This window comes from Gopherus flavomarginatus, chromosome 8, assembly GCF_025201925.1.
Source record: "Gopherus flavomarginatus isolate rGopFla2 chromosome 8, rGopFla2.mat.asm, whole genome shotgun sequence".
NCBI lineage: Eukaryota > Metazoa > Chordata > Testudines > Testudinidae > Gopherus > Gopherus flavomarginatus.
In genome coordinates, this window is record NC_066624.1 from 109,417,555 (window position 1) to 109,438,085 (window position 20,531).

The 20,531-nt window shown below is 51.0% G+C and overlaps 1 protein-coding gene across 1 annotated transcript; it reads left to right on the forward strand.

Annotated features, from left to right (window-relative positions):
- The first annotated feature begins 6,899 nt into the window (after positions 1 to 6,899).
- LOC127056270 (integumentary mucin C.1-like) lies at positions 6,900 to 16,110 on the forward strand. Its single transcript, XM_050963848.1, has 4 exons — positions 6,900 to 7,281; positions 11,048 to 11,161; positions 12,205 to 12,290; positions 12,994 to 16,110. Exons 1-4 carry the CDS (start codon positions 6,936 to 6,938, stop codon positions 13,066 to 13,068), a joined length of 621 nt encoding a protein of 206 aa, XP_050819805.1. The 5' UTR covers positions 6,900 to 6,935; the 3' UTR covers positions 13,069 to 16,110.
- Positions 16,111 to 20,531: the final 4,421 nt, after the last annotated feature.

Genomic DNA, 20,531 nt, shown 5'->3' on the forward strand with positions numbered 1-20,531 from the left:
ACAGGGCATCCTCCTCTTCGCTGGCTCTCCCATGGTCTAACACCCAGCTTGGACATCTACATGATGTTCAACCACAGGCCTCCATCACTCTGCTTTATCCCACTGCTCTCTCCTTGCTGTTTATCCCTGCAGACGCAGGAAGATGGCTTTCACCTTCCCTTTAACCATCAGCCAACAGCAAATTCTTTTAGGATGGGTTTCACGAAGTATCTGAGTCTCATTAACTCCCTTCAATGCTTGTCAAGGCTCCAGCCATGTCTGCACTAGCAGGGTTTTGCTGGCGTGGCTATACCAGCAAACTATACCACCAAAGTACCCCAATGTGGATGAGCTTTTGCTGGCATAGCATATTCTACCCCACCCCACTCCAAGTGAAACAAGCTAGACCAGTAAAAGCACAGTTTTGCCAGAGTAGGTGTGTCTACACCAAGCACTTCTGCTGGCACAGTTTGCGGGGTGGAGATCACCCCAATATAGCTATGCTGGCAGAAGACGGTCATAGAGGCATGGTCTCAGAGCTAATCTTTCCCCATAAGTTGGTTCCTTCAGTCCGTTTGCTGAGTTTCTCTGAACTCCCTATAATATTTTGCATGAATGTTGCTCCTTTTATCCAAGGACAAGAGCTGGTCAGAAAATATGGTGTGTTTGGTTGGTGAGTTTATTCCCTGTAGAATTTTTCAAACTTTTTTGTTGAAAAATGCTTGAAAACCAAAACTGGGGGGATTTTTTGGCAACTGAACATGGAACATACTCAGCCAAAAACTGCCCCAAACCAAAAATATTCAGCCAAACCCTTTGAAAACCAAATAATTTCCAGCTGAAAACTGCCAACGTGTTTCAGTGTTCTAGCAAGTTTTTGTCAAGGAAAACTGATCCTGCCTGAGAAAATTCGTGTTGAGTCAGACCCAATTTTCTAGCAAAGAAAAGGTTTGACCAAAAATTTTCAACCAGCCCTGATGAGGAGCTCAAAACACTTTAAAGATGGGGAAACCGAGGCCTGAGATCATGCAGTGAGCTGTCTTGTCTACCTCAGGAAAGGACCAGCTAACCTTTCTAGTGCAGACACAGCTTTTATACTGACCAAAAAGTGCTTGAGCTGCTGTAGCATACACAGCGAAATAAGCGCTATTGTCACAAAGACTTGATGATGATATGGCTCCATCAGCACTTGGGCTTTCGACAATATAAAAAATGTCACCAAAAAGTCAGATTCCGGATCCAAACTGACATTATTAGACCAGCAATAGCGTTTAGCATAGAGCTGGCCTTGGTAGCAGAATTCAGGTAAGAACCCAGGTCTTCTGGCCCCCACCCTGCTGCTGCAGTCACTTGTAACTGGCCACGCTGGCTGGGCACATACTGGGATACTCATGTGTCCAGAAACGCACCCCATGGCTCATTAGTGCCCCTCTTCATTCAGCCCTTTGTAAAGGAGATTCGCCTGGGGGTGGCTCAGGAGGGCTGTGCATGAGGTGTCGGTGCTACATCCAGATCAGGGACAGTTTTAAACCTGGCGTTTGATTAAATTAGTATCCAACAAGCTCCATTGCTGCCGGGTGTCCTATCTCCTGGCTCCCTCAACCAACCTTCAGTCCTTAAAGGGACAGGGCACAGGCAGGGGGGCTGGAACAATTTGTATAGTGGGGGTGCTGAGAGCCATTGAACCAAATTGTAACCCCTGCATATGATGGAAACCACTTCAAGCCAGCAGGTGTGGCCGCACCCACAGCACCCCCGGTCCTAGCACCTCTGAGCACAGGTGAATCTAACTTCACTCTTCCCTCATTGCACTGCAATTGCATCTGGTGGCAGGGCATGACATGATTCATGAAAAAGCAACTCGCTTTCAGGGTCAGGTGCCAGGACAAAAATCCACCTGAAGTGAACCAGGAAAGAGAAGTGAACCAGGAAACCATGTTGCTAAAGCAAACAGAGGGTGCAGGCTCCCAGCAGGCGACTACCAGCACAGAGCAGACAGACTCCTGTTCCTAAGCCGTGCAGGCAGGACATACTGCAGATGCGCTGAGATGGGCTGGCAAGGTTCACGGGGGCTGCTCCTGGGCTTTCTACTGCACTCTAGGTGGCTCCTGCAAGCAAACTCTGCTGGTAAGGGCTAAGCTGGACTCATGTCTGTGCTACCTGTTTTATCTCAGCAGGGCAGGAGGGAACGGGGTGGTTACGATACTGAGTAATTTGTATTGTGGTGGTCAGTGAGCACATTAATTCTGCACATTCCAGGGGGGTTGTTTTCTGCCCTGATCGCCGATGAACCACTCTAGAGACAAGGTGCTGCCTGTTCGTTTGTTTATTCATTGAGAAATTGGCTTTTACTGGCTCCTTCGCACAAGCTGAAGGAGGCAACATGTAATTAACCACGAGAGGAACTCGGGTGGGATGGAAAACAGAGAGGCCAGGCCACGATGCAGGACGATGAGTGTCTGGAATATCACTCGCCTTGCACTGGAATATTAGAATAAAGGCCCTCATCATGGGGCCCTACAACACCATCAATCTCTCTGTCTGCTGACATGGCCATTACTTCCTTTACATGTATCCGACAGCCATCCTCTTCAGGGCTTTCTACACGGGTGCAGGGGCCGATTCTGACCTCCCAGGGAAATTCTGGAGTAATTCCACTGCAATCTGTCGTGTTACACCCTGGACATGCGATCGGACCTAGGCTCACGAGGGTAGAACATCAGAGCCGAGATCCCTCAGTGTGGCTATGAAAACCGAATTTCTCCCTCCATTTCCTTTCTGTTTCTGTGCAGAAGGGATAACTTAAAGAGGAGCTTGCTAGTACATTCTAAGGGAGCCCGTCACATTGAGGAGGAAGGAAGAGCTGTCTGTTGATCTGGCATCGTGGTTACTTATGTTAATTAAAAACAGCGAGTCTGAGTCTCTGCTCAGTCTCACAGGTTTGACACTAGCGCAGGTCCATCGATTTAAATGGAGTCACTCTTAATTAACACTGGTATAATGGTGAGAGGCAAGGCAGGCCCAGTTTCTTTAATTCATCATAATAAAAACCCGTAGCACTTTTGAACTTTACAAAGAAGGTCAGTATCACTACCCCCATTTTACAGATGGGGAAACTGAGGCATGGGGAGGGGTGGGGGGAGTAACAGGTCAAAGGGCTCCTTCTGTGGGCTGATGTGACACCCTAGATGTAGCACTAGATTATGTATTTATTTATTTGCCAGTCTGTGCCGCAGACCTTGGGGAGAGCAGCCTTCGATTAAAAACTGCCTGTGGTATAGATTTCATACACACTCCCTTTCTCTAAAATTATGCAACAAACATGTGCAGCACGTGCTCCAGCATTTAGGCAGGCTGGCATGAGCGGCAGAAACTCCCCCAGTGCCGGGACATGGCTCTGCCCCAACACCCACCCCTACTCAGGCTCCTCCCCCCAAGGCACTGCCCACCCCCACCCCCACTCTACCCCAGACTCTGCCCACGCTCAGCCCCAGACCCTGGTCCTGCTCATGTGAATCTTCTGTTATGGAACAGATGAATATTCTCCTAATATTTATATTTCAAACAAAGCTGGGACACCGATACCTCCCACAACAGCACAGATGCCCTTTGCTTAGTGGGTCCTGCAGCCCCTGATACAACACCCAGCTGCACACACAGGAGGTCTGAGGCCGTTTTTACAGAGAATATGAGGCAAGGGAATGGCTGCAGAGCATCAGGCCAACAGGGAATTCAGCTGCCACAGTAAAGCAAAACAATAGCGCAGTCCCTCTGCCCACCTCCAGAGGTGCCCAAAACCTTCACCCCGACCCGAGGCATCTAACCCCACAGGTGAGGCACACGTTGCTGAGGTACCCTGCTTGGTTTGGACCTCCTACATGGTGGGGCACTGCTCCTGGGCTCCTCAGCCCTTCGCTTGGGACTCCCACGAGTCTGAGGCCAAAGTGTTCCCCACCCGTCCCCGTCTAGTAGCATCCATCACAGTCCTGTTCTCACGGACACCTGCACCCAGAAATCCTCCAGCTTCGGCCCCCTTGGCCGCTGAGCCTCCGGGGCTGGGCAGCTCGCATTTAGGCATCATCTGCTGCCTGATCGCAATACTGACCAACCTTTCCAAGAGCCTGGAGAGCGACAGAAGCCCAGCGTTATGACCTATGGTGTTAGTGTAAATTTCACACCCCCCTCCCCACTCATGTCTCCTGTTGTTTTTATTCGCTCAGCTTCTCCAGCGATGGAGGTGATCGGAAATCCTGCCACCACCACCCCACCCCCAACAGCTGCTGTGGGTACCAGGCCCTCCACTGCCCAAAGTCCGGCGATGCCAGGCACCACCTCTGCAGCGCACGCCCCAGCCGAGCCAGCTGGAATCACAGGTACAGCCACTGCTGCAGAGACATATTTCTAACTCTTCTTGTGAGCAACAGCCCAGCTGAGACACAGCAAACAGTGGGCACCACTATCATAGTGGAAGCACTCACACCTGGCCATGCTGGAGGTGGGCCCACACAGGCCTCAGTTTCCCTTCTAGACATTAGTCCAGCTCAACAACAGCCAGCAGCACTCCACTGGAAGAGACAGTCGGTGTTTCTGGTCAAGCAGCTCCCACCCACAAATGCAGCAGGTTCCACCCCCATGGCAAACGTGTCTACAGCTGCCTTCTCGTCCCTGGCCCCAGAGGAGACCTGGAGTGCAGTGGGCTCCTTCAGTACAGCAGAGCCATCCAGAGGTGTCCCTATGACAACCGAGCTAGCTGACAGGAAAGCAGCCACGCATGCCACTGTCATGAGACACCCAGTGGAGACTGAAACGACAGTGGTTGGCATTGTACCAGCAGATGCTGCGACAGCCACCCTGTCAGTGCCACCCCACCCAATGCCATAGCAACCTCTGTAACCCCCATGGAAATGGGTACCGCAGCAGAGACCACCATGTCTGCTTCTGTGCCAACTACCGCCAGTGCCACCATGACGAGAGGGGGCCAGGCTGTCGCCTTACAAACATTCACCACTGTCTTTTTCTCCTCTATCCCAGCTGAACCCTCAACAGCAGAAACCACTGGCATGGCTGCCGCAAAACAGGCACTGGCAGCTGCCTCTGACCCCTCTTTTCCAGTCATAACCATAACAGAATGGGAGACAACTGTGGTAGTGGCAGCATCCAGCGAAACTGTAACTCCAGCGAGCATCACCACAGCAGCAGGGACCACAATGGCACAACCTATCCCTAGTGTATATAAGTACCATGCAAGCGCCAACCCTCTATGGGGTGTCGTCCGAGCACCCAGCACCAGGCTATCTTAGCTCACCTTACCGCCTCTGTTACACTTGCAGGGGGAGGGCCTTTATGTGGAGATGTCCAGGCAAAGGTGCCCAGAAGGGCCCCGAGATTCCAACCCATAAGTCAGGCATTGTTGGTTCTTAAAACAATAGGTCAGTTCTTGGGTCAGGCTGTCCCAGTCAGTGACCAGGTGGCTTCTTTCGCCTCATGGGTGCCATCTTGTACTCTAAAAATCTAAGCCTGACCTGAGTTCATGAGACAAGCCCAATGCACAAAGCTGGGCTCCAGATCGGAGCTTCACCCAGGTGTTCAGGTCTGAGTTTCTGGTTGTTAATCAGGCTCCCGGGTTCAGTCACCTGCATTGCTTGGCACAGGAAGGGACCAGTTTGCAGAGCAGCTGGTAAGAATGTGCGTTGGAGGAGGTGGTGCTGGAGTTCATGTGAGTTCTTCAGGCCACGCTTTGCTAGAGACCAGCACCCTTGGGTGGGACCTGAATTCCTCTGCACCCCGGGAGTTTGGGGCTAGCTGGTCGAACAGGGAATATGGGACACTTTGCTTCACAATGTGGTATTATGCTTCCCTCTGGCGGCTGCACTCACTGACCCTAGCAGCCTGGTGCTGACCAAAAAAGACGTCCCCCTTTGGTCGGGAGACAGAGGAGAATTCTACAAATCCTAGGATGGTCCTTCTAGGAATTCAAAATGGAGCTGGGATTCCCACAAGGGCAGGCTGTGTCCTCCCATCTTTACCCAGAGGCCAGCCCTGTGTTTCTCTGCAGCCAGCACAATGGGTTCCCCCCCCCCACAAAACAGCCTCTGAAGTGAATTGAGTCCCTGTCACCAGGGTCTAAATGACTGAGGACTAGTCCTGGCTGGCAATACAGGTGCTGATCATAAAACTGCAGCATCGGAAATAACTCCCTTGAGTACTGTGTTGCTCAGTGGCCACCTGCGCGGCTCCAACCAGCCAGAAGTGTAAGAGTCCTGGGCACCACATTGCTGTTCTTTGCTGGCTGCCTCGTGCCGGTGCCTAGCGCTGGCTTGGTGGCATGAGGTGCCTGAGGGGGAGGAAGTATCAGGAAGGCGAGTTCGGGGAAGTTAGGGGGTGACACAACAACAAAGCAGATACAACACTGACAACTTAGCGGTGGCTGTGTGAGCTCCAGAAATGTTCTGAGCTCTCTGGAGGGGGGACCTGCCCAGCTACCACCAATGAGCGGGAAGGTTGGGCCTGGTGCCCCCCGAATCCCAGAGCATGAGGAATTTGGGCACCTGAGATAACATGGAACCCACCCCAGAGGCAGTGAGGTCGCTGGGCCATGCGGGAAAAGCAGCAGGCTGATTATTGGCCATCTGGGGATCTTCCCAAGGCTGGGAGGTTTGCAGCCTGTTAGTCTCTCTGCAAACCCTGCGTTCTGCTGGATGATGACAATAAAAGGGGGCGTGCACGGGCTGCCGTGCTCACTGTGGAGGTGATTTCAGGCATTACTGGGAAAGCGAGAGTCTCGCGCCGTTGACTGTTCACATCTCTTTACAGTGGCGGGGAGCACAGGAACAGACCCAGCAGCTCCAGCGCGCTCCACCACAGACCCTGCCATCCCAGCACCAAGTGAGACCCCAGATCTACTGGATACCATGACAGCAGAAAGAGAGACATTCACAACAGCCTCTGTTGTCGCCATGCCAAACACAACCACAACTCAAGGGTATGTCCCCACAGGGACAGAAACCGGCCCTTCAGTGCTTGTCAGCCTCACCCCACCACGGGTGAGTACCACAGCTGTTCAGACCACTGCACCAACATCTGTCACTACGTCTCCGACGGAAGCAGCATCCACAATGGGCTCCAGCACAGAGACACTCATCACCAGCACAACAGCTAATACCACAACCGCCGTCAGCACCACTGCAGCAACAGAGGTTCCACGAACAGTCCGTGCTACCACCGTCCCAGCCGGAAACATGACGGCTACATTCCCAGCTGCACCGAACAGTCCAGCAACTCAGAACTTCAGTACAGCTCCAAGTAAGTGCTACACTGCTGCATGTGTAAGGGAGATGCTGTGCCGAGATTCGTGGCCAGCTGTCTGCCAGAGGGGCGCAGGGATGACGCAAGAGGGCAGTGGAGGGACTGGGCCGGGAGGGAACCAGGACTGAAGGAATCAGTATTTGAATATAGGATGGCAGGGTTTCATTGGAACGTGGCGTGGCTCAGTCTACGCAGGAAAGACCCAATTGTGTCAGCACCACATCAGGTACTAAGGCAATCCTGCGCCGTAGGCAACCAGGCATTGCAAATGGCTCACACCAACAGCCGCCTTCGGCCCGAGGTCGGGCCCTGAGTGCAGCCTGTGCAGCCTGTCTCTGGAATGTGGCACTCAGCGTTTGCCAGAAATACCAGCTTCCCCGTGTCCATGGGCGTCAGGGGTGGCTGGGATTTCCTGAGCTGAAATAGCAGTATGGGTTCATGCTTTCCCCTTGGTACCGATCAGATGGAATACAGGTTTCTCTGTAGCCAGCATCAGTGGGAGTCTGTTTTTCAAACAGCTGCACAAGCCATTTCAAGCCCTGGCCCCAGGCTCACAGCTGGGCGCAGAGCTCATCCCACCAGGCAATAGCACCACACACTACAACTCCACGCCTGTTGCCCACCACCCCTGCTCCTGCTGCTAGCACAACGAAGGGCCTTCAGTATGGAATCAGTGTAAATATTCCCCTGTATTCCTGCAGGATGAAATTCATCCTTGTGACATGGCCGAAGTTCCGCTTAGGGCTTTTCAATAGATCTTAGTGGGCTTTATGTGGTTCAGAAGCCCTGTGCCAGTCCTCCGCAGAGGAACGAATTTCACCCTTCTCGACTTGTCCAGTGGAGCTGAGGTAGCTTGGTGCCGCTGGTGTGGGAAGAGGCACAGAGGGTATCTGGAGTGTTTGCCTGGACTGTGACGCATGATTTCCAAAAAGCTGGCATGCTGCGAAAAAGCAAACCAAGCATTTGAAATGTAACCACTCCAGGGCCTTGTTAGCCACCAATAACAAGGGGACACATTCATGTGCTAGGTGAGGGCTTGGGCGAACCCAGACAAGGACATGCTGTGCTGTGGATAAATGGTTCCAGGCTGGGAATGGCAGAGCGTGTGAAATGGGAACCCAGTGTCACAAGGGATGAAGTCGGAGAGGCAAGGGGGGAATCTGGGAATTAATTTATTTTCTGAAAAATCATCATCATACAAGTTCCAATGAATAAAGACTCCCCTGTAGTATATAGCAAGATGGATGTGTGTACCCCTATCTGGGCATGGGTTCTTTGTACAGAGTTTTGTCAATTTTAATGACCTTTATTATTTGATTACTAATATGGTTTGAGTGATGGAAGGTGTGTGTAACACTCCTCCATCACCGGTCATCAGCAAGGTTTGAACTCTGAACTGTTCACAACAGAACACAAACCTCGTCCACTTGAGGGAAAGGAATAACTCCATTAGCTGGCAGCAGTAATAGGTTGTTATCCTTTAGGTGACCCAGCCACTGGGGAGTGAGGGGGGTGGCACGCCACCGACTTTACAAGTGTGCTACATTTCAGCTATAGTTTATTACATTACATCACAGATTATAACCCTGAAAAACACATTGTCTAGATAGGTTTGTCTACTCATGAAAATGAATGCAGAATTTAAAGCAGGTTAACTATTCCTGAATAATTCCCTATGTGGACGCTTTTATTCCAGAATCAGAGTGTCTTATTCCCAGGTAGCTTAATCCACTTTCAAAGAAGGTATTATTATTCTGGAATAAGAGCATCCACACATGGAGTTAAGCAGAAATAACTGCATGTAGATAAGCTCTAGTGCGGAGAGGGGAAACTCACAGAGGGAGTGTGATGAGTTCAGTCACAGACACCACTTTGGGACTGTCACCTGATGTGCTGAAGTTACCTCTGAGCCTGTTTTCCCTGCCAGCTTGGGACTCCAGAACCCTGTCTTGTTGAGCCAGCCATGCTAGTCTGCTGCAACCCAGACCCAGGGTCTGGTCCATGCCCCCAAAGCTGCAGACTTTAACCAAAAACTGCTCAGCAGGTCACCTATCTCCAGCACCCAAGCACCAGTTCCCAATGGGATCCTGTCACAGAGTCACTGGGCAATGCTCTGGAACTGCTCCCCACCAAGCCAGTCAGGCAGCCTCATCTCCCTTGGAGCAGACTTGTTCAGGGTAAGAAGCTCACACGTCTTCACCTCCTGGGTCTCTCCTTGGAGCACTCAGGATCCTCTGCCCCTCCGTGTGCTTCCCACAGCGAGCCTGCCCCAGCGGGGTCCTGGGGAAGCCACTGGGTCCTGCACCCCCACTTGGCAGTCAGACGTGACTCTCAGCCAGCCAGTAAAACAGAGGTTTATTTGATGACAGGAACAGGGTCTAAAACAGAGCTTGTAGGTACAGCGAACTGGACCCCTCAGCCGGGTCCATTCTGGGGGGCAGTGAGCCAGACCCCCACGTCTGCACTTCACTCCTCGACCCCAGCCAGATCCAGACTAACAACCCCCTCCAGCCCCATCTCCTCTGCTCCGTTCCTTTCCCGGGCCACGAGGTCACCTGATCTCTTTGTCTCCAACACCTTCAGCTGGCACCTTTGCAGAGGAGGGGCCCAGGCCATCAGTTGCTAGGAGTCAGAGTGTCAGGCATTTAGGTGCTTTGGCCCTTTGCTCTGCCAGATACTTAAGAACTGCCATGGGGACACTGAAGCACCAACACAGTATTCAGAGAAAACATTAAGAACGTTCCTAGTTCATCACAGATCCCAACCCCAAATAAATCTGTTTACTCTGTATAAAGCTTATACAGAGTAAACTCATCAATTATCCGCCCTCTATAACACAGATAGAGAGATATGCACAGCTGTTTGCTCCCCCAGGTATTAAATCACTTCCTCTGGGTTTACTAATAAACAAAGGTGATTTTATTAAGTATAACAAGTAGGATTTATGTGATTTCAAGTAATAACAGACAAAACAAAGTAAGTTACCAAGAAAAATAAAACAAAACACGCAAGTCTAAGCCTAATAGATTAAGAAACTGTTTGCAGGTAAAATCTCACCCTCGGAGATGTTCCAATAAGCTTCTTTCACAGACTAGACTCCTTCTCAGTCTGGGCCCGATCCTTTCCCAGTACAGCCCTTGTTAGTTCCAGCTCAGGTGTTTTCTCATGACTGGCAGCCTCCTTTGTGCTGTTCCACCCCGTTTTACAGCTTTGGCACAAGGCCGGAATCTTTTGTCTCTCTGGATCCCCACCCCTCCTTCTAAATGGAAAAGCACCAGGTTTAAGATGGATTCCACCATTATTCCTGGGCTGTCTTACACGAACACAGGAAGGCTTGCAAGTAAACCATCACCAGTGGCCCACACTTTGCATAATTACAATAGGACCTCAGAGTTATACTTCATATTTCTAGCTTCAGATACAAGAATGATAAATACATACAAATAGGATGAACACAGGAGATTATAAGCTTTGTAATGATACCTTACAGGAGACCTTTTGCAAGAAGCATATTCCAGTTACATCAGATTTATACTCATTAGCATATTTTCATAAAACATTATGGAGTGCAGCATCACAGGGAGGTGGAGGTATCAGATGCCGAGGAAGAAATGGAAGGCTTATGCTGGTTCTTTCCTCAGAGATAGGACCTATGGAAGACGTAAAATGTTTGGTGTTTTGGAGCTGGACCCTCCCCATTGCAGCCAGCACAGTAGCTGCACACCGCTGCAGACGGCACTGATGCCAACTTTCTTTTAAACAGCCACGGGATCCGCTGCTAACCCAAACTCCACTGCCCTGCCCTGGGTCCCAGGTGTCCCGACAGAAGAGCAGATGACAGCACTGCCCCCCTGCCATCCTCCAGCTGCCAACCCAAGTAAGGGCTGTAACTGCTTGGGACAAATCCCCATCCCTGTTTGAGTGGTCGGACTGTGTGCTGGCAACAGAGGGAAAGGGATCCTCTTGCCAGGCCATGCCACGGCAACTGCTGCATCCCTGGAGCCTCTGCTCTTGAACGGCTGGTGGATCTGGGTAGTGACAGGTCCATCAGCCCTGCCCCCTGCTGATTCCTCCTCCCCCAGCCATGTGAGGTCTGGCAGCCAGTGTTTCACCCCTGACAAGCCCGACGTGCCTTTGTGGTTTGTAGTTTTTAATCCCCCTCCCCCAGATCAGCTGTGCCATAAATTCAGAGAACTTGTCTCTTGCTTTCTAAGCACAAGGAGGTCTGTTCTCCAGCCGGGGTCTCCGAGGATTCCTGGCAAAGTACCATGGACCAGGGCTTGAGCTGAATGTCCAGCTTACCATTCTGGCCTGTCTTTGAGGAGCTGGAACCGTGTTCTGGTACAATCGCTTTCAAGGGATTGGTCCAGGAGTCCCCCAAGTGCTCACCTGCTGCCATGGGCGCGATAGACAGTGACACACAGAGCCTGTGAATCGAGAGCAGAGCTGGCCCAAAGGGTTGGCTTAGGGATTGGAAATGAGAGGCAGGGTGATCTTGTGATCAGGCGTCCGGCTGGCTTCAGTTCCCGGCTCTGCTGCAGACTCCCTGTGTTCCTTTGGGCGAGCTATGTGGGGTCTGTCTACACTGCAGTTTGAAACCCACAGCCGCCCCCGGGAGGTGGGAGGGTCCCAAAGCTCAGGCTGTAGCCCAAGCCTGTCTACACTGCACAGCTCCTTAGCCTGAGCTCCACAGGCCCGAGTCAGATGGCACAGTGCAGACGTACCCTATGTCTCTCTGTGCCTCAGTTCCCCATCTGTACAATGCTCTTCTCTATTTAGATTTGGAGCAGGCTTGTTCTCATCCAATAAGTATGTACAGCACCTAGCGCCATGAGGCTCTGATCTTGGTGGGGGTGTCTAGATGCTACTGGAATGGAAATTATTGGTAACCTAATAATATTTTGCTCTCTCCGTTCCTAGCTGATGCTCGCCTCTTCCTATCGCTGGGACTGACCACTCACCTGAACCTCAGTGAGCCCCAGGTCAGGGGTATGGTTTTGTCCAAGGTGAGATTTGAAATCTGACAGCTCTCCCACAAAACGCCCATGCAGCGTGTGAAGTAGGCTGCCAAAGGTTGAATCACTGGGGCTAGCACTGTGAAAAGATGCAGACCGTGGTCCAGAGGAGGATTAAGGGTTCCTGGGATCCAGGGCCAGAGCAAGTGGGGGGGCCCCTCCCCACCCTTTCCGCCTGCGGCCCCGCCTGCGGCCCTGCCCCTTTCTGCCCCTTCCCCGGGGCCCACCTTGTTCCACTCAGGGTCCCCCCGCACTCTGCCTCTCCCCACTGCAGCCCCGAGACTGGAGAAGCTCTGTCCCGGATGGGAGTGAGAGTTCCTCCAGTCCTGGGGCTGCAGCGGGGCTCTATATGCTGGAGGCTTTCCCATACCCCGCGCTTCTGTGGGGGACCAGGGTCAGGGTGCTGGGTCTTCTCCCGCCTCCCCAGCGCTTCCGCCAGAGAGTGAGGTCGGGTGCAGGGGCTTTCCCTGCCGCCCCGCGGCATCTGCCGGGAAAAGGGTAGGGTCACGCTGGGTGTGGCGGGGCTTCCCTCATCCCACAGCTTCTGCCAGGGACGGGGTCAGAGGCCGCTGGGAGGATTTCTCCGCCCTTCCTGCCTGGCGCTGCTGTCACAGAGCAGGGTTGGGATGTGGGGGCACTGTTTTAGCACTATCCTCATGCTGTGTGGGTTTCCTCCCCGTGCTTTTCCCCCCAGCTTGAGCAAGACCTAAATATGAAGTTCCCATGCAGCGGGTTCACCGTCCTCTGGAAAGGAGAAGGCAAAAAGTGAGCAGCAATTCCGCTGGCCCCCAAGGAACCGACAGGTTCGTGTCTGGGTGCCGCGGTGAGCGGGACAAAGGCCACGGCACGAAAGGGGACCATACGGCTGCTGCTACGTGTGCTCATCGACTCCGGAGTGGAAACCCCACCTGGAGGATACAGGTTTAACCCCAGAGAAGAAATCTCTCTTCTGCATGCCGAGACCTCAGGCTTTCTTTTGCCATAACCCTCCTGGACTGTTTCTCAAAGGCCCCGGGAGATTCCATAGACAGTAAGAATTCAGAAAAGAGGTGAATGCCCTTTAAAGGTCCCAGTGAAGATGAAAAATGTCAGGTCTGGAGATTTCCCCTCTTCCTGTATGAAAGGAGCCAATGCTTTGAATTGCAAGCTCTTGGGACTGTCTCTTACTATATATCCGTACATCCTAGCACCATATCTCAGTCACGGCCACGAGGCCTTGCTGTCAGATAATTGGTAATATTGGATCTTGGTGGGGGAACAGCAAGTGGAGACTCTGACTCCCACTGTATTACAGCTGTCCAGGTGCAGGTGAATCCTGCGTGCCCAGTATAAAAGGGGTTGTTTTTTCCAATTCTGCAGGATCCTTTACTGGATTTTTCCAGTCCCAGCTGAGCAGTTTGTCCCCCTCCCGGAGGCAAATGAAACTAGTAATTCATTAACTGGTTAATCAGCCAGATAAAGTCACACTAAAACAATGATTACTTAGAGCAATTTTTTAAACACTCCTCTTGTTTTAAAAACTTCAGAAAACCAGAATTTTGGGAGTTTCAAGACCAAATCAAATAATATTTTTGGTTTTTATTTAATCCCTGGCTTAGCACTGGATTCAGACTCGAGATAGGGTGTAACATTTTTTAACTGTGAGAGTAATTAACCACTGGAACGATTTACCCAGGATCTCTGGGAGTCTCCATCACTGGCAATTTTTAAATCACAATTGGACGGTTCTCTAAAATATCTGCTCCCAGAATTCTCTGAGGGATGTTCTATGGCTTGTGTTACGCAGGAGGTCAGACGAGCTGGGTTTCTCTTCCAACCTCCAAGCCCAGGGAGCAAAGCTGCTGGTTCTGATTCTCTCCCACATCATGCTGCATATAGAAAACACAGAAGACCTCCTTATGTAAACTGAGGTAGAACCTGTGTTCCCAGCCAGGAGCCCGGCTAGTGCCCTCTCAGGGACTAGGGCTGCTTGCCTGTGTTGTTTGCACTCTCCACACTCTCTTTACCTCCACCATCCCTTTAAAGGTAAACAGCTCCAATAGGTGGGCTGGCCCTAAGCGGTAGGTTTTCCAGGGCCCTAGGCTAAGTGACACATAGAATCATAGAATTGGAAGGGACCTTCAGAGGTCGTCTAGTCCAGTCCCCTGCATTCACGGCAGGACTAAGTATTATCTGGACCATCCCTGACAGGTGTTTGTCCAACCTGCTCTGAAAAATCTCCAGTGATGGAGACTCCACAACCTCCCTAGGCAGTTTATTCCAGTGCTTAACCACCCTGACAGGAAGTTTTTCCTAATGTCCAACCTAAACCGTCCTTGCTGCAATTTAAGCCCATTGCTTCTTGTCCCTCTTTTTCCCCCTCCTTTTTGTAACAACCTTTTATGTACTTGAAAACTGTTCTCATGTCCCCTCTCAGTTGTCTCTTCTCCACACTAAACAAACCCATTTTTTTCAATCTTCCCTCATAGGTCATGTTTTCTAGACCTTTAATCATTTTGAAAAGCAGCAAAGAGTCCTGTGGCACCTTATAGACTAACAGACGTATTGGAGCTTGAGCTTTTGTGGATGAATACCCACTTCACTGGATGCATCATTTTGGTCGCTCTTCTCTGGACTTTCTCCAGTTTGTTCACATCTTTCCTGAAATGTGGCACTCAGAACTGGACACAATACTCCAGTTGAGGCCTAATCTCCGTGCAGTAGAGTGGAAGAATTACTTCTTGTGTCTCACTTACGACACTCTTGCTAATACATCCCAGAATGACGTTGGCTTTTTTTGCAACAGTTTTACACTGTTGACTCATATTTACCTTGTGATCAACTACGACCCCTTTCCGCAGTGCTCCTTCCTAGTCAGTCAGTTTCCATTGTGTATATGTGCAACTGATTGTCCCTTCCTAAGGGGAGTACTTTGCATTTTTCCTTATTGAATTTCATCCATTCCTTCATGGGGCTGTATCCAGGTTCCATCCCATTTACACCTTCATCTCCCACATCTCTGTGCTCACAGCAGCCTCTCTGGGTGCCGGGGACCTCAGGCTGTGGAACGAATAGAGGCTGTGGTTGAGTATCTGTGTTCCCCTTTGGGTGTAGGCCAGTCTAAGAAGGGGATTGCCTATTTGCCTAGAATCATACGCAGCGGAGTCGAAATAAACAAGAAGTTTATTTGTAGGGCTGTCAATTAATCGCAGTTAACTCACACTATTAACTCAAAAAAATTAATTGCAGTTATTCACAGTTTTAATTGCACTGTTAAACAATAGAATACCAATTGAAATTTATTAAATATTTGGGATGTATTTTCTACATTTTCATATATATTGTATTCTGTGTTGCAATTGAAATCAAAGTGCATATTATTTTTATTACAAATATTTGCACTGTAAAAAACAAAAGAAATAGTATTTTTCAATTCACCTCATACAAGTACTGTAGTGCACTCGCTTTATTGTGAAATTGCAACTTACAAATGTAGATTTTTTTTGTTACATAACTGCACTCAAAAACAAAACCATGTAAAACTTCAGAGTCTACAAGTCCACTCAGTCCTACTTCTTGTTCAGCCAATTGTTAAGACAAACAAGTTTGTTTACATTTACAGGAGATAATGCTGCCTGCTTTTTATTTACAGTATTATCAGAAAGTGAGAACAGGTGTTTGCCTGGCATTTTTGTAGCCAGCACTGCAAGATATTTACGTGCCAGATATGCTAAACAATTATATGCCCCTCTATGCTTCGGCCACCATTCCAGAGGACATGCTTCCGTGCTGATGACGCTTGTTACAAAAATAATGCATTAATTACATTTGTGACTGAACTCCTTTGGGGAGAACTGTACGTCCTCTGCTCTGTTTTACCTGCATTCTGCCATATATTTCATGTTACAGCAGTTTTGGATGATGACCCAGCACATGTTAATTTTAAGAACGCTTTCACTGCAGATTTCACAAAACCAGGGGGCTCCTTTGAGCTCTCCTCATTCTCGGCAGCGCAGAGCTAGGCAGTGGAGGACCTGGCCACTGGCACAGGGAACCAGTAGGTTCTCTTAGCAGCCAGCGATTTCTGGAGTTCTCTGCTGTTGAGTCTCTCAGCTATCAGAAAGGTTGCAAACAGGGTCCTGGTATGGGGCTTATCTTAGGGCTACGTGACCTAATCCTGAAGCTCTACCTACGCTTGGAACATCTCCAGGAAATTAATCCTCCCACACAATGCCCCACTGGACTGATTTCAATGGCTGCTGAATCCATAACTTTGGACCCCAGGTCATGGCACAGGTCCAAGACCAGTATAATCTAGGCAACCTGCGTCACAAATGAAGGGAAAGATTCCAAGGGCTTGCTCTGGTGCTGGACCCAGAAGGTGTGAACCGGTGCCAGTGTGAACCGGTGCCAATGTGTACCAGTGGCCGCTCAGCATGGCTCCTGGGCGCTTAGGGATGCGGAGCAGAGAGAGGAGATGGCTCAGTTTTTCAGTGGTCCTTGTGCCCCTAGGCAGGGACCCTCCAAAGGTGGCGGTAAGAGTCCTGCTGCGCTCTGCAGGCTGGGATGTGTATAGGAGCTACTCACCAGTCAGCGAAATGGGTGCATTCCCCACAGCTGCGGCATTGCGTTCCCCTGGCAATAGTGGCCCTGCTCTGAACCTGCCTCTTGATGTGGCCCTATCACCATAGCATCCGAGTAACCTGTCACGAACCGGGGTGTGGAAGGTCAGGCCTAGTGGTCCGAGCAGTGGGGATCAGTGCCAGGAAGAGAGGCTAGGGTCACAGCCTGGGTCAGGGAGCAGGAATTGGAGCTGGAACCAGGCAAAGGAGCAGCGTGGGAGCAGGCCTGCAAACGAGGCAGGTACGGGAGCAGTCACAGCTGCAGGAATGCAGGAATGAGCATGTGAGCAGCCACTGACTAATGCTGCTGCTGGGCATACAGGCAGGCCTGGTGACGCCTCTCAGCAAATCAGGGGGGCTCCGCTCAGTCAGGATGTGCAGCTGCAGGTCAACCTGCTGGTCCCAGACTCAGCTGCAGGCCACCGTTCCTGACACCTGCCCTGGGAAGGGATATACTGGCGGTGCGGCTAGCTGCAGCTCTGCCTCCTTGCACCCCCAGACCTCGCCGCTTGAGACAAGCACCATGCTCCCCACCTAGCCAAATCCCCCTGACAGCAGCTGTCTCTGGCCTTCTGCAGCAGCTCCAGCAGGCCTGGCTCCATTCACAGTCCCTTTCAGAGGAGCGTGCTGCTCACTAGAGCCAGTTAATTGTATTGAGACCTTGCTGGGGGCTTAATTTACAGGCTGCTGCTATAGCTCAGAGGCCAGCCGCTGGCTGCCAGCCGCTGGCTGCCAGCCCCTCTCACCGGGTTGCTGAGCTGGTTGTTGGGAAGGAATCTGACGGGCCGAGCAAACACTGGCTGCCTCCTGGGACACAGGCCTGTTGACCAGAGAGGAGACAGTCTCCAATCCCTCTGTTGCTGGAGCAGGCAGATGCAGGGGAAGCTTATTAAGGCCTGGAGGGGAAACTGAAAACGGATCACCCCAGGTGTCCTGGGGCAATGCTGGGTCACCAGGCAGCTGGAGGAGTGGAGCTGGCGTGAAACATGAAACATCGGGCCAAGGTGCAGCTATGGCAAAGGGTCCAGTAGGAGCTGTCAGAAGTAACCAGCTAACCCTAAAGAAACAGAACCCCCATTTGGTCACAGGGATCTGTGCATGAGGAACCTGCACCTGGTCCCGGGCACTGGCTGATTCACATCCAGTTCTGCTTCAGGGTATGGGGGCGTGCAAAGAGGCTGTTACTGCCTTTATGTGCCCTAAGACCTTGGCCTGCTGGGCACTCAGCTGGTACAGAGAAGCAGTCAGGCGGTGCCAGCTGCCACCAGCCGTCAGGGCTCATCAGAGTGTGTGTGTTCTGGCCAGGTCCCTTTCCCCTGGCCATGCCCCCTGTGCTGGTAGACGGGGAGAGTGACGTAGAGCCGGCCGCACTGACCCTCAGTCTGACATTGCTCTGGTCACAGATCTGCCTGCTGGCTTTGCAGACTGCTACCAAGGGAATCCACACTGCTGTTCCCAGAGCCTGTATGGAGGCTAGCCACAGCCACTGCCCCAGGCTGGGGGTTCCCTGACACACTCTTTGGGCGCAGACTCTTTGTCTAGCAACCTATCCTGAGAGCTAGAACCTGCTATCCAGTTGCCTAGCCCGGGGCACCAGGCTGGCTCCCTCTACTTAAACACACCCTCTCCCAGAACTCCACCAAGAGGTGTGATCCTTCTGGGGTACTTGGGAACCCTCCCAGAAGGCAAGAAGGTGGCAGTTGTAAAGCAGATAACAGAGACACACACACACACACACAAACACACTTTGCACAAATCTGGCACATTATTGCTCTTATTTCACCATATAAAGCACAAAAGGGCATCGATCACAACAGACCTCGTGACCACAATGCCCCTCACTAGTTCACCCTTCCCTGGAAAGTCCTTGGCACCCAGCTGGGCTCAGGAAATCAGGTAGGTTCACCTGCCTCGTGAGCCTGCTACATGCTGGGTTGCTTCTCCCTCATGGAGACTTCTTCCACAATGCTCCCTCTTCCCGCTCTGCTCTCTGGAGTTTGTACTCTCCTCTCTCCACACCTGGCTTCCTTTGTTCCATCTTTTGGTAGCTTTCCACTGCTCTCCTCTTCCTCTCCCCATCAGAGGGGTAAAGGCTGCTCTATACTATAAAGTTGGGTCAGCTTGAACATTTCCTGCCCGGTGTGATGTAATTAAGCTGACCTAACTCCTGGTGTAGACACCGCTGGGTCGAGAGAAGGACTAGATGTAGGTGCTGCAGAGTTTTGCTGTCCTCATCAGCCCTGAGCATCGTTGTCCGTGTCAGCAGATGGAGTTCTGGCTTATTTTGATACATTTTTGTTTGACGTGAAGGTAAGCGATAGGGACTGGGGGGTTTCCCTCGGACTAGTTGCAAATGCAGGCGTGAGCAGAGTGATTGGCTGCAGGCTGCTGTCTGTGACTGTGTGTATTAGATCCTGAAAGCCAAAAGACCATGAGAGAAGCGGTGCATAAAGTGGGCCAAAGAAATACCTGAATCCTTCCATCCATTTCTCCTTGGAGCAGAAACCACCCAGCAAGACCTGAATATTGGCTGGCCCCTTAGACCAACAGAGGCAAAAATTACTAGTTCCGCACTTTTCCGATGGAACCCCCATGTTTGCTATCCGCAGCTGTTTGGAGAAGCTCGCGGGCTTTGCTAGCGGAGGAGGTTATAAGCTTCTTGGGTGGCAGCTGGGGTGCAGCTTTTAGGAGCTTTGGATTTAGCTGGCTTTTAGCGAAGGGAAGGTATTAGCTCTTCAAAGGTGAGATTTCCCCCCTGTGAAGAGAAACAGCACAAGTCCTAGACACCTCCAGAGCCTCTCTTAACTGCCCCCAAACAGGATGTAAGTGGTTGTTTAGGCCTTGTACTGGCCCTTTGTAAAGAGGTGAATTACACCCCAAACAGCGTACATGGCATTCCCTACTTGTATCCAAGGCTTTAAAATCTCCTCAACCGATTTTCTTCAAGATTGTCTTATTTTCTAAACCTGAGTGAGATCGGCCAGACAACGAGCTCACACGTTTTAAGTGCCTCGCTGCTGCTGTTTGAGTTAGATGAGTGCAAACTTTCTGGTTGGCACAAAATAGGAAAAGTGCCGTTTCTCTCCTCCCACAGGCACTCGTGTAACTCAGAAGCAAGCTGGTTCGAGCCATTTTCCTCACACGTAAAAAAAATAAAAATAAAAAAAAATCAGCATTGGGCTGATGCCAAGATTGGAAAATTCCAGTCTCGAAGGAACATGAAAAGTATGTGTTACTAAAACGAATGGAAGCTGAAATTTGATCGTACTGGTACCAGATCTTTTTCCATCCATCACTAACCTTGTGTGATTCCAAACTGATACCAGCCTGACTGTGGCATTTGTCTATATATCCATTCATAAGCCAGTTCCCCATTATCAGCTGTGTCAGATTTCATGTGCTGGTAACTTGTGGCCCTTTGCTAACTTTGCAAGTGGGTTTGAATTGCTCTTGGCCTTCCTTCCAAGTGAGCAGCGAGCCCTTAATGATTTGCAATCTGTGACCCCATCAGCAGTGTTAATGGACTGCTCCGCGTTGGTGGAACTAGTGTGTTTATACTGCCAGCTCTCATCAACCGTGACGTGACTTCACTTGGCATTTCCCTTCCGAGCGCTGCGGGTTTCAGGACAGC

Bases quoted from the DNA above. Each gene is read 5' to 3' on its own strand.
- LOC127056270 (XM_050963848.1), top strand. From the start codon at position 6,936: ATGCCAAACACAACCACAACTCAAGGGTATGTCCCCACAGGGACAGAA. The intron at 7,282-11,047 runs GTAAGTGCTACA...TCTTTTAAACAG, and splicing joins GAACTTCAGTACAGCTCCAA to CCACGGGATCCGCTGCTAAC. The intron at 11,162-12,204 runs GTAAGGGCTGTA...CTCCGTTCCTAG, and splicing joins TCCTCCAGCTGCCAACCCAA to CTGATGCTCGCCTCTTCCTA.